This window comes from Sorghum bicolor, chromosome 4 (assembly GCF_000003195.3).
Source record: "Sorghum bicolor cultivar BTx623 chromosome 4, Sorghum_bicolor_NCBIv3, whole genome shotgun sequence".
Lineage (NCBI taxonomy): Eukaryota > Viridiplantae > Streptophyta > Magnoliopsida > Poales > Poaceae > Sorghum > Sorghum bicolor.
In genome coordinates, this window is record NC_012873.2 from 3,592,122 (window position 1) to 3,604,149 (window position 12,028).

General features: G+C 40.2%; 1 protein-coding gene across 1 annotated transcript; it reads right to left on the reverse strand.

The window, feature by feature from the left end:
- On the reverse strand, positions 5,999 to 11,755 carry LOC8069981 (uncharacterized protein C23H3.12c). Its single transcript, XM_002453267.2, has 8 exons — positions 11,422 to 11,755; positions 11,259 to 11,323; positions 11,066 to 11,164; positions 9,011 to 9,058; positions 8,842 to 8,911; positions 8,497 to 8,568; positions 7,705 to 7,827; positions 5,999 to 6,636 (listed from the first exon to the last, which is right to left on the reverse strand). The coding sequence occupies exons 1-8, from the start codon at positions 11,623 to 11,625 to the stop codon at positions 6,493 to 6,495; spliced, it is 825 nt and encodes a 274-aa protein (XP_002453312.1). The 5' UTR covers positions 11,626 to 11,755; the 3' UTR covers positions 5,999 to 6,492.

The window sequence follows — 12,028 nt, forward strand, 5'->3', positions numbered from 1 at the left end:
CTGGTCCTCGTCCTGTGTGTCGGTGAGCTGAGCTGTGCACCAGCCGCGGCCGGCGTCGCCTGCTCGCCAGCGCCGCTCATCTATCGCCACACTGTGTCCGTGCCTGCACCCACAGTATATTTGGAATGCTGTTTTACTAGGGCCTTGTTTAGTTCCGAAAAGATTTTGGATTTCGCTACTGTAGCATTTTTGTTTGTTTGTGACAAATATTGTCCAATAATATACTAACTAGGGTTAAAAGATTCGGCGCGTGATTTACAGTCAAACTGTGTAATTAGTTTTGTTTTCGTCTATATTTAATACTTAATGCATATACCGTAAGATTCGATGTGACGGAAAATCTTAAAAACTTTTTAGTTTTTGGGTGGACTAAACAAGACCTAGGTTTGTAGTAACCATTAGCAATTTTTTTCTCTCTAAATAAGTATATTATCGAAAAATACAAGTATTTGGAATGCTACTACAAAGACGAATTCATAATTTGAAATTTAAGATCGCAATTACCTTTGAAAAAAAAAATTGTACCCCAAGCGAGTCACTGACGAGGCTCCGCCAGTTACCCCAAAGACGAGGCTCCGCCAGTTACCCCAAAGACAACCAGCAGAACCATCGGGGACGACTAGCCTAGATGAGCAGCACGGGACTAGTAGCACGTATACAAGAGAAGTTCGCTTTACCTGGCACGTTTTCCAGTTTTAAGTAGCGTGAACGAAGTAAGATTTCTCGATGTGGCACTAAACTAAGGGCGTGCAACAGGCAATGGGAGCGGAGCGCTAGCGCGGGCGTGCTAGTGTTGATGGGCCGGCGGCCCATTTTTAGTTCGGTAGCCTGCTACTAGCCTACTAGTGACGTCAATGGAAAAGTGATGCCACCAGTGCGTGGACGTGGAGTACGCACGTACGGTCTCACAGGTTTACCCTCGTCAAGAAAAAGGAACGTAGAGTCTAAATCAGTGTCGTTTTAGATTTTCGTACCATAAATTTAACTTAATTTTGTAAAAAATACATACAATATTTGTATTTTTAAATATATTTGTTAAAAAATTAAACTTAAATTTTTTTCAATAATACTAATTATATACTATAAATATTAATATTTTTACTATATATTTAGTTAAAGTTATTTTTTAGAAACACAAATAATACTTATTTTAGGACAGAGGAGAGGAAGTAGACGACGAGTAGAGTACTTCAACCACGCCGCACAAAACGTTGACCCCGGCCATCCCGTCTCCGTCATGCACCTCAGGAATTTCCTACGTACTATGTAGTGTAGTATATGTCTTAGAATACGTATCACATGCCAAACATGGCTACTCATTTCTTAATTACTTAGGGCCTGTTTGGCAGTTTCTTTCCGTCTCCGACTTCTTTAGAGGAGCTCTACAAAATGTTTTTTATGAAAAATCCATTTTTTGAGTAAAAAGTAAACGAGCCGGAGTCGTTTTGGTGAAACCACACTCTCGCTCTTCTAAATGAGTCCATCGTGAGGAGCCATATCAAACACCCTCTTATCCCGTTCACGCGATATACTTATCATTTTTGAAGCGTTAAAAAATCTAAACTCTGATATCACATTAACTATGCAATATATTCTCGTTGTAAACGATATCGAGTACACAAATGTTAATGCTATCTATTATTGATTTTTTAAAAATTGAACTTATTTAATCGGAACAAACCCTAAAGTTACATTCTTACCCTAAAGTGTATTTGACTTGGCGCGCGTTGGTAGCGTTTCTTCAACTCCTCCGGGAGCCGATTCACACACCATGAATTCTTGAAAATCACGGTTAAGAGGCCTATATTGCAGTTGGAGGAGCTGAAAAATAAAGCTTCGCACGAGCTCTTACGTTCGACTGGACGCCGATGCCCCGCGACCAACATGTGTTGCGGTCCACCTCCGATCCCTCGCTCACGCGCCAACATGGGAGAAAACAAGGAAAGAAAACAAAGAAAGAAAAGGAAAGAAAAAAAGAAGAATAAAAATGGCGGTATACACTAGTAGAAAGAGTACAATGCCGACGCCTAGTTATCACGTGCCTGTGGTATAAAAAGAGCGGTGTCAGAACTACCAACCGGACGGTTTTCCTAACAAAACCGCCTGTAGAAATCATGCATTTCTACAGGTGTTTGTCCTAAGGAACCACCACTAAAAATCATATTTCTACATACGGTTGCTTAAGAAAATCGCTTGTAGAAATTATGTATTTCTACAGACGGTTTTCCTAAGGAACCGCCACTAAAAATTATATTTCTACAGGCGGTTGCTTAAGAAAACCGCGTGTAAAAATAATTTGAAATTGAATTTTTTGAGCTTTTCAAATGACCTCGTTTGAAAAAACTGTAAAAATGAAAGTTGTAGATCTCGAAAAGTTATGAAATTTTGTAGTTGATAATTTTTTCATTTGAGATCATCTTGTCGTCGAAAACACGTTTGAATTTCTCAAATTTGAAATTCAAATTTTGTAAATGGCCTCGGATGGAGAAACTACCAATATAAAAGTTGTAGATCTTGAAAAGTTATGAAACTTTGTTGTTGACAACTTTTCCATTTGAATCTGTTTAGGGCCTCAAATAATCAATGTATGCTCGGTATAGGATAATATGTCATGAACTAAACTCTAATATAAACACATTTGAGTGATAGGTGGAGCGCGCGAGGGTGAGGTCTCAGGTTCAAATCCCACTAGCCAAAAATGAGGCCAATGAGCCTTTCCTGTAATTAAATTTTAAAAGATTTTTACAGGCGGAGTTACCCGCCTATGGAATTGGCTCATTTCTATTGGCCTCCAGCGCAGGCGATACTGAAAAACGCCAGTAGAAATATGTTATCAGCCGCCTGTATAATATGCCCCTGTACTAGTGGTACTCTCTTCATCCCAAACCAAGTGTCGCTGTGGTATTTATGATGGTAAAAAATTTATAGGTTTTATTAGGTTTTGTAGTAAATATTATCAACATTTATGTCTTCAAATTAGTTTATTACGAAAATAGGTTTAACAATATCTAATGATACTAATTATGTACTATAAACATTTTCATAATGGTTTTGTTTTGAGATATAAACGCCAATATTGTTTGCTATAAATTTGGTCAAAATTGAGCTAATTTGATCAGCACGGATCCCATAACTAAAGTTATATAAAAATATACCGACATTTATGATACAAAACAAATATCACTAGATTGATTAATTATGAAATATATTCTCATATTGACCTATATGGAAGATACAAATGTTAACACTATTGTTAATTATAAACTTGGTCAACTAGTTCGAGTGAGTTGAAAGTAGTCTAGGATTACTAATGCAAAATTGTGTTTTATGCAAACTGTTAGAGAAGCTCAACAAATATACTCCTAATTTTTTTAGCCACTTGGGAACTTGATTGATCAATTCATTTTTTTTTTTGGAAATATCGGAGATGCTCTAATGCGCCACACCATGAGATGAGATGAAATGAGATGACGCAAACGTTGTTCAATTTGTTTTTCTTTATTTCCTTTTTTACCGTGGCATTTGCATGCAGTGTCTAAATTAAACATTTGGAGTACTCTTAGAGCAACTCCAATAGATATGCTATCCATGTTATTTAGGCTATTTTTACATTTTCAAAGCAAAAAATTAAAGTCTAACAGCTATGCTATCTGGTTTGCTAAAATAGCAAGTTTGCTATTCCTAAACTTTTGCTTGTCATATATAACATGTCGTTCTCACTGGCTATCCTATACAAAGGCTGTTGTAAGAGCAACTCCAACAGCTTGGCTATTCTTGTTATAGATGTTATTTTAAAATTTACATAATAAAGGATAGAGTCCAACAGATATGCTATCTAGTTTTGTAAAATAGAAAGTCGGTTATTCCTTGATTTTCGCTAGCCATATATAGCCAACCAGTGACACAAGCTATATGATTTTGCAAAATAGCAAGACTGTTGTGGATCTCTTCTTTTCTAAGAAGATTTCTATTTTGCAAAATGGCTAAACAATAAAATTTGGCTACTAATTTTAGCCAGGCTCTTGGAGTTGCTCTAAAACTCTATGCTTTGAGTGAGTTTTTTATTTTACATAATGGCTAAATTTTGTAATTTAGAATATAATTTTATCTAGTTTATTGGAGATGCTTAGTCCTAGATGGCAGGCCCTGTGTTGTCGTCGTGCGTCACTCGTCACCTGTGCTTGCTGGGCCGGCCTGGCAAACGCATGCGGGATTGCGGGACAGCCGGGTCTGTTGACATTCCCTCCCGGGCCTCCTTCCCAGGACGATGGTGGCGCCAAGATTCAAATTCCATCCATTTTTTTTTCTTTTTTTTATACGAAATTCCATCCATTCAGTCCCTCGACCTGGGCCTTGTTTAGTTCCGAAAAATTTTTAGTTTTCGAGACTGTAGCACTTTTATTTTTATTTGATAAATATTGTCTAATTATAGAGTAACTAGGTTTAAAAGATTTATCTCGCGTAAATTGTGCAATTAGTTTTTATTTTTATCTATATTTAATGCTCCATGTATGTGCAGCAAGATTTGATGTGACGAGAAATCTTGAAATTTTTTTTGGTTTTTGGGTGAACTAAATAAGGCCCTGGTTCGCCAGCTGAAATATGGAGGTAAACGCTAGAGCAGGCAATAGAAAGCGACCGTGAAAGTATGTGTTCCCCCACAGCCCACTTCAGCAGTTTACATGAAGAATAAAATATCTGCTACCGTGATACACCTGCATGCAAAACTTTTTTTTTGAATGTATGCAAAACTTTGATGCTTGCTCCCTCCATCATGCAATATAGTGCATTCAAAAAAAAACAATTGAAGGACATCATTAAATGATGCATGTACTCATAGATTAAATCTAATTAAGGTGTTTCTTCCTAAATTATGATTTCTTTTTTAACAAACTTTGCCAAATATAGACATTGACATCATGTAGAATGTACTCCCTCCGTCCCGCAAAAAAAAAATGCTTTATGATTTGAAATTTTTCCTAGAAAAAAAATATTCTGAGCTCTGTAGACACGTTTTTGGCACACAGGAAAATCTGCTTGTGCAATAACTTTGGCCTTTAATTTCCTTATTAATCGAACGTATCCGCCTCGAGAGTCTGCATTCTTGTTGCTTTCATGTAGCGCATGTTAATTAGGCAAGTAAAGCACCGGACATCCCCTTTTTAAGGGAATCAAGTGCAACAAACCAAGGACATTATGGACATTTTTCTTCTCCACTAATTTATCTGAAAAATCCTAGAACATCATTTTTTTAAGGATAGAGAGAGTCTTTTCATAAATTTTAAAAGTCATAATACATTATATTTTAGGGCGGGGAAGTACTTTCACAATAGTTTTCTTCGTCAGGTTTGACTTTGTCGAAGTACAACGGCCGGCAATGGGCAGCAGTACAAGTTGTAGCAATCGGGGAAGGAGATTATTATAGCATCTCGGACCAATGGGCTTGGTGGGCCAGCAACAGTCAACTGACCAGGCCTGGCCCAGAATGCGCCATCTAATCAATCAACTGACCTATGTTTTTTTTTCCCCTAAAGGGCCGAAGTGAGATTCAGGTCCAAAAACAGGGTAAAACACTAGTAACGGCCAGACGTGGCACAAGGGAACAGTATATTTGTGTAATATCTCATTATTTTAAAATAACATTATGGCTACAACCGAACTAACTTACAAGCATTGTCAAGTAATTATTCGACCAAGAGTAAGAACTATGCTTGGATGATTGAAGCATGGCTTTGGCTAACTTCATGGTTTTTGCCGCGCTTTGTTTCCAGCATGAACTTTTCAGGATCCATGGCGTAGTAGTTTCTTTGGTGGTTTCAGGATACTGTAGACAATCTTGGCAGGAGATGGTGGTTAGCCCATCTTCTATCCTGAATTGATCAAATCTCGCCAAAATCGTCACACTTCAGTCGATAAGAAAAATATAGAATACAACGTTCTGGTGCAGGTAGAAATCAATCAGGAGCTACATAAATCCAGATATAAAGCTAGACAAGCATTTGTGCAGAAAAGGCACCTCAGAGATCAAAGCTTTATAATCCCTTTAAAACGAGAAGATTATGTATTGTATCCCAATACAAGATCAAATACAACCAAAGGATAGATTGAGAGCCATAACCCCCAAAAAAACGTACGGATGGTCAATCTCAATTCTCAACCCTAGTCTATTTCTCGTTCATTGATCCCAGCTAAAAATTCTGATGGGGGTTGGAGAGGAAAAGGTAGGCACCTAGCAAAATGACAACTGCATCTCTATTTACACGGTGGGAACACCTGCCCTGGGCTTCAACAGTTTCGTATGTCCTCTTAGTTTCTGAGATCATTGCAGTGGCGGACTGGTTCGATACGTAACAAGAAAAACTGAAGCAATTTAAAAGAACTCATTTGACCACCAATTGTTAGTGGGTCCATGCAACTCTTGTACCCTTAATCTTGATCTCACTAGCAGAAGAATTTTACCCTATAAACCTCAGAGAAACAATCTGGATGTGGTTACGGAAGATCCCTGTACTTGAGGACATCAATCTTGTCCAAATCATACTCCTGGCATATACTCAAAATGGTTTCACAGTCCAAACCTTCATCCAAGTTTTTACTCTCAAGAAACCTGTCAAGCTTTTCTGATGGCCGCAGCTTCTGTTCATGAAAAAAAAAACACATTAACTAAGTAGAAATGCAGGGAATAGAAGTAATTGAAATCTAACGATTTCATTTAAAACACGCCCACACCCGAACAGCCCTCTTCCGCCATCTCTCTAAAGAGAATATGTATTGCACACACAATATGATTTAACATATAATACAAAACATGGATCTATGCAGGTTTGTTTGCCATTGGCTTTGCAATCATTTCATAAAAGATTGGAAGCTGATGTGCTCCATGTAATCTTACCTTATACCAGAAAGGCAAATTTATAGTAGTTCGAGTACAGCACAGTAGTATGCTACTTATTTGTGCTACCTCCCAGCAAGGTAGTATGTTCACTCATTTGTGCATATTCTAAGAGGCATGAACACATTTAAAAAGTTGGCTCATTGGGAACATTTGAATAAACAACTACAGCCAAATCAATGCAACAGCCTAAGATGCTCCCATGGCATAATTTGATAAATGCTTCGTTGAGATTTCATCCAGGCCTGCCCGACACGATTGCATTGCGTTAAGTGAAAGGACCTCAGTGAAAGAAGATAGGAGATTAGGTGGAATGAATTCTCTATTGCTGTAGGCTGTGTATACAACAGTGAGTGTACATGCAAGGAAAGAATCAAAGCTATCCTCCTAATGTCCTCTAATCTAGAGTAATTAATACAGTCTATAAAAGTACATGCTGACATGATCTGCTATTAGTGCCAGTAATGACTGAGATAGGAAGACCAGTAAAGGCTAGGACAATGCCATTCTAACATTCAGTTTACCAACAGTGTTGAAGTATCTAACTTATATGGTTATTATGTTCCATCTATAATGCAAGATTTTATATTTGATCAGAAATAACACAATTAAGGAAACACTGTGGTTATTATGTTCCATCATATGAGCTTTAAGATGTGTAGGGAGCAGAAACCATGTTAGTTCAATTAGCAGGTGAAGTTTCAAAAGATGATCATAATTCCAGTTGCCCATTGCATTGCCTCATCGCAAAGCTGCCCCAAGGATACAACAAAATGAAAGTCTTACTCATATGTAAAGTTGCGGCAACCTACCCAAGGAGAATACCGTCCATTTTCACTGGGGTTATCATCCTTTACTGAATTACTCTTCTCCTTCTCAAGGACTTTCCACTGATCTGAGCAGTCAGAAACTAGTAACTGGAGCCTCTCACTTCCCTGTACCAAAATAAACATCAGGCAAACCTAAGAAGAAACAACAAAGAAATACCAATTGTGTCATCATCTGGACGTCTTTATAGTACCTAACATATATAAAAAAATTGGACCTGCGAGGGGCAAGCCGCCCCCCGGGCTTTGAACTAAGAAGAAGGACCTTCTCACACAGGCCCAGAAAACCCCCGAACCCTGGCCCCGCATACACTGGGAGACGTTACCTGTGAGATTACCTGCCTGGGCCACACACGGTCCTCAGGCCAACCTGGGCCGATCTCATTACCAGTGCTTTGGACACGGGGCCAGCGAGGGGATTTTTTTACCCAAGTTTCCCAAAATCCGCCCCACCGGGGGTTCGAACCTGGGACCTGGGGTGCCGCCGGAACGTGCCTAACCACTGGGCTAGGCACCCTTTTGGCTAGTACCTAACATATTAGACTGGTAAATTGAAGAACTTGTATTAAACAGAAAACATTTGCGCAGTTTAGCGGCCTTTCACTTCACAAAACTGAGTGTATAAACCACATGAACTCAAAAGGCAGAAATTAAGAAAACATGGTGCATAGTTAAATCAATGAGTACCATAACAACGACAATGAAAAACAGTGCACACAGAATTTATTTACAAGTGGAGCCAAAATCTTCTAAGACTAACTGGATGGTTTCACAAACCTGTAGAGCTCTCCAATGAGAATAAGCACGAAATAGCACCCAAAAGAATGGTATGTTTGGTAACGGTAGTACCTGCAATCGGAAAAAAAAATTCAAGTAGAAGACAATTGCATCATGTTATAGCCCATAAAGTCAACACCACTTGTACAAGTATGTAAACTTGAAAACTGTGCAATAATGAAGAGTACAGTCACATCCTTTGACCTTTAGCCAAAACTTGACACAGTAAAATTAGCAATAAATCTAAAATGATAATATCTGAAGAGAACATTAAATCCTCCAACTGACAGAATTGTTTTGAATTACTAGTTGAAACCACCACCTGAAAAATGATTGTAAACGTACCGTGAAAACACTAGTAACTGGAAGCAAACAAACTGAGCCATACAGAAATTTCTTGTGAACTGATGCACCCCTGGTTGTCAGAAACAATGCACAAGCAAAAGGGTCAGAAAATATACTAATTAAACTAAAAATTGCACAATGTATGCATTTAAGGGCACCAAGCACTCACCTAACAGCAATATGCCGCAACCGTCGACGCACAAGACGAGAATTTATGCTGCATAAGAGATTGCAATTTAGAATTTAACAAGCATATATAAATATAAATGAAGGTGTGCGAGTACAAAAAAGTGCTGGCCAACCATGTTGGCAACTGGCAGCCAGAAGACTTTGGCAAGTGATGCTTGGTAGTACTATAGTGGTTTTTAAGGATTTTCTTTTGAGGGCAACAACTCTTAAAGCTCATATGCTAACATCTAAATCACGTCAAGCATATGATTAGTACTGCATACATGAGGGTACACAATTACAAACAAAGACGAAAACGATATGACAATTGACTCATTTCTCTGCTCTTGGGGTAGTATACTGTAAACGAGCATAGTATACACAACAAATAAGAAAGCATAAGCACAGAAGTAATGTTTACCACACAGTTACTCTATTTAGCAAAGTAAAGATGCTCATCTGCTTACAAAGAGTCATATGAATACCCTAAAGCCTTAAGTAAATAAAGTATTAACTCACAACTAACATTCTCCAAACAATTTGCAGATAAACACATAGATTGTATATAATGCATCTATGACCTGTCTTGTAAATTCAACGACAACAATTTGAGATATAAAACCAAGAAAATTTAATGACATCTACGACCTGTTTATCAAGATGCTATCAGGCATGTCATGTGAGATGCCAACACCAAATGAGTATGCTAGACTTTCAGTTGCAGGTTCCCATACACTTGTTGACACGTATTACTGAAGCCATCTTTTACACACAAAAAAAGCCCTTAAGGGTACTCTGTTATGTAAAAGAATGAGGCAACTTCATGAGATAGGGTGAAAATAAAGACAGCCAAACTAATAGCTGGCTATTTTGCAGGACACGTGTATGAGGGATTAAAATGTAAAGGAAAAATAATGCATGTCACATTCACATAAAAGTACTGAAATTGGTGTTATTTGAAGTTTTGAACAGGATGGCTTATAAGTTGTAACAGACACTAAATTTGATTTTAAAGGACTTGACACAGAAATCAAGTATCAATCACATCACATCATTTAAAGTTACTGCAGTCATTGCTACAAAGTGATTTTCCAGGTCCTATGGAGCTTATGCTATGTGCAATAACCACTGGCATGGACAACATATATGTTGTCGATACCTCCATCAGCAAGACCTACTCACAACACAAGCAGCAGGTGTCCACCAGTGGCTAAGCTTATCCTAGTTGAGAGTCTGTTCAAGTTTGTTTGAATTCATTGCTTAAGTTATTTGAGAGGAGAAGAAACAGCAGTATGTTAGTAAGCTGTGTTAGGCTGACTCTATATAACAGAATAGGGCAGATTCATTTGGTTTAAGGAGAAATAAACGAGCCTCTTTGGAGGGTGAGCCCAGTCTCTCTCTGCCTTACTACTCCATAATCAATACACATTCCACAAATCTATCCTCAATCAAGCACAGTAGCATACCTAAAAGTCATAATAAGTTAATAACAATGTAGTAAGAAAAAACACAGATTACAATTACAATCATGGAGAAAACAAATAGACAAGCAGCCACTGACTGAGCATGCACATGCTTACACACAAACAGCCATTGATCGCCAACATAAAACCAACGCCAAGGCACATCCAGCAAAACCCAGTGTGTGTCACAACTCTTGAGATCCGGTGGAAAGATGGTTGAGATTCTAAGGTAGTTAAAGCACAAGGTCATCCTACAGAAGTAGGAAACCCACACTAGGAAACAGGGTCACGTCGGTATGGTTTCTTTTACCCTGTTATGTTACTTCGGTAGTGTTATTCATTGCTGACAATGTACATACGCTAAACTTATGGCAACAGCAATTGCTCTAACAACTAATATTGGGTAATGAAATCCCCAGAACCTGAGGACATTTTGACAGGACGTATTAATGCAACAAGGGAAGTCACAAGGACTAGCACCTTCTTCCCATTCAAACAACAACATAAAAACAAGAGACGTCTACTAAATACACACGGATTGCTTCTGCCAAGAGAAATGGAAATGCAGAGATTATCACATCAGCGCAACTGACCTCGCCGGATGCACGATCTCGAGCGCGCTCACGTCCTTGGTGACGGACTTTAGGAGCACCTCCGACGGCCTCACCCGGGAGAGCAGCTTCAGCCCGAAGCTGCAACAAAACAAAAAACAGACAGCGCATAAGCCTAACGATCCAGCCTCATTTCGCCATCTCCAAATCAATCCCGGCCGAGCCTTAAACTCACCTATGGATCCGGCTCTTCATCGACCCTTCCGGCGCGCTCCCGAACCCGATCCACGCTCTGTTCATCTGCGCATCCAAAGCAATCCCTCAGAAAATCCAAATGCGGGCGACGCCACGGGGACCCGACCCGCGCGAGCGTGGCTGTGGGGTGGGGGGCCGGGCACCTTGTCAGCGACGAAGTCGACGACAGCCTCGGCCTTCTCCGGCGCCGTGCGGCCCCCGGAGGAGATGCCGCGCCAGAGGTCCCTCAGAGTCGGTGGCGGCGGCGGGAGGGCGCCATCGGCAGCGGACGCTGCGGCCGAGGCGCGCGGGAGGGCGAAACACCAGGCGCGGCCCTTGACGGGGAAGACGAAGACGCGGGCCTGCATCGCGGCGGCGCGGCTCGGCGAGGTGGGAGTAGGAGCAGCAGGGGGCACCGCGCGGGACGGCGGGAGGCGGCGGCGTGGGGGCGGTGGTGGCGACTGGCGAGGCGGAGCGCACTGAGACTTGGAGGCGGAGGCGGAGGTGAGTCAGACACTCAAAGTGGGGGGAGAGTCGAGACAGAACGGCTTTCGTTTGGCGGCCCAAGCGGCGCGGGTTGGGCCGTGGGTGGCCCGGCAAGCGCATATGGACCGTTAGATGAGGATCGCAGGGCAAGATGAGGTTGCTAAGCTAGTTTTTCTTATTATTATATATATAAAGCATGTTTGCCCGCGAATGCTGATAGTGAGTTTGAGTCATGTTTGCCCGGTAAGCAGCAAACTATTTTTCTTCTCTTCTAAAAAAACATAA

Bases quoted from the DNA above. Each gene is read 5' to 3' on its own strand.
- LOC8069981 (XM_002453267.2), bottom strand. From the start codon at position 11,625: ATGCAGGCCCGCGTCTTCGTCTTCCCCGTCAAGGGCCGCGCCTGGTGT. The intron at 8,569-8,841 runs GTACGTTTACAA...TTCCGATTGCAG, and splicing joins CAGTTACTAGTGTTTTCACG to GTACTACCGTTACCAAACAT. The intron at 6,637-7,704 runs GTAGGTTGCCGC...TTTCATGAACAG, and splicing joins ATGGACGGTATTCTCCTTGG to AAGCTGCGGCCATCAGAAAA.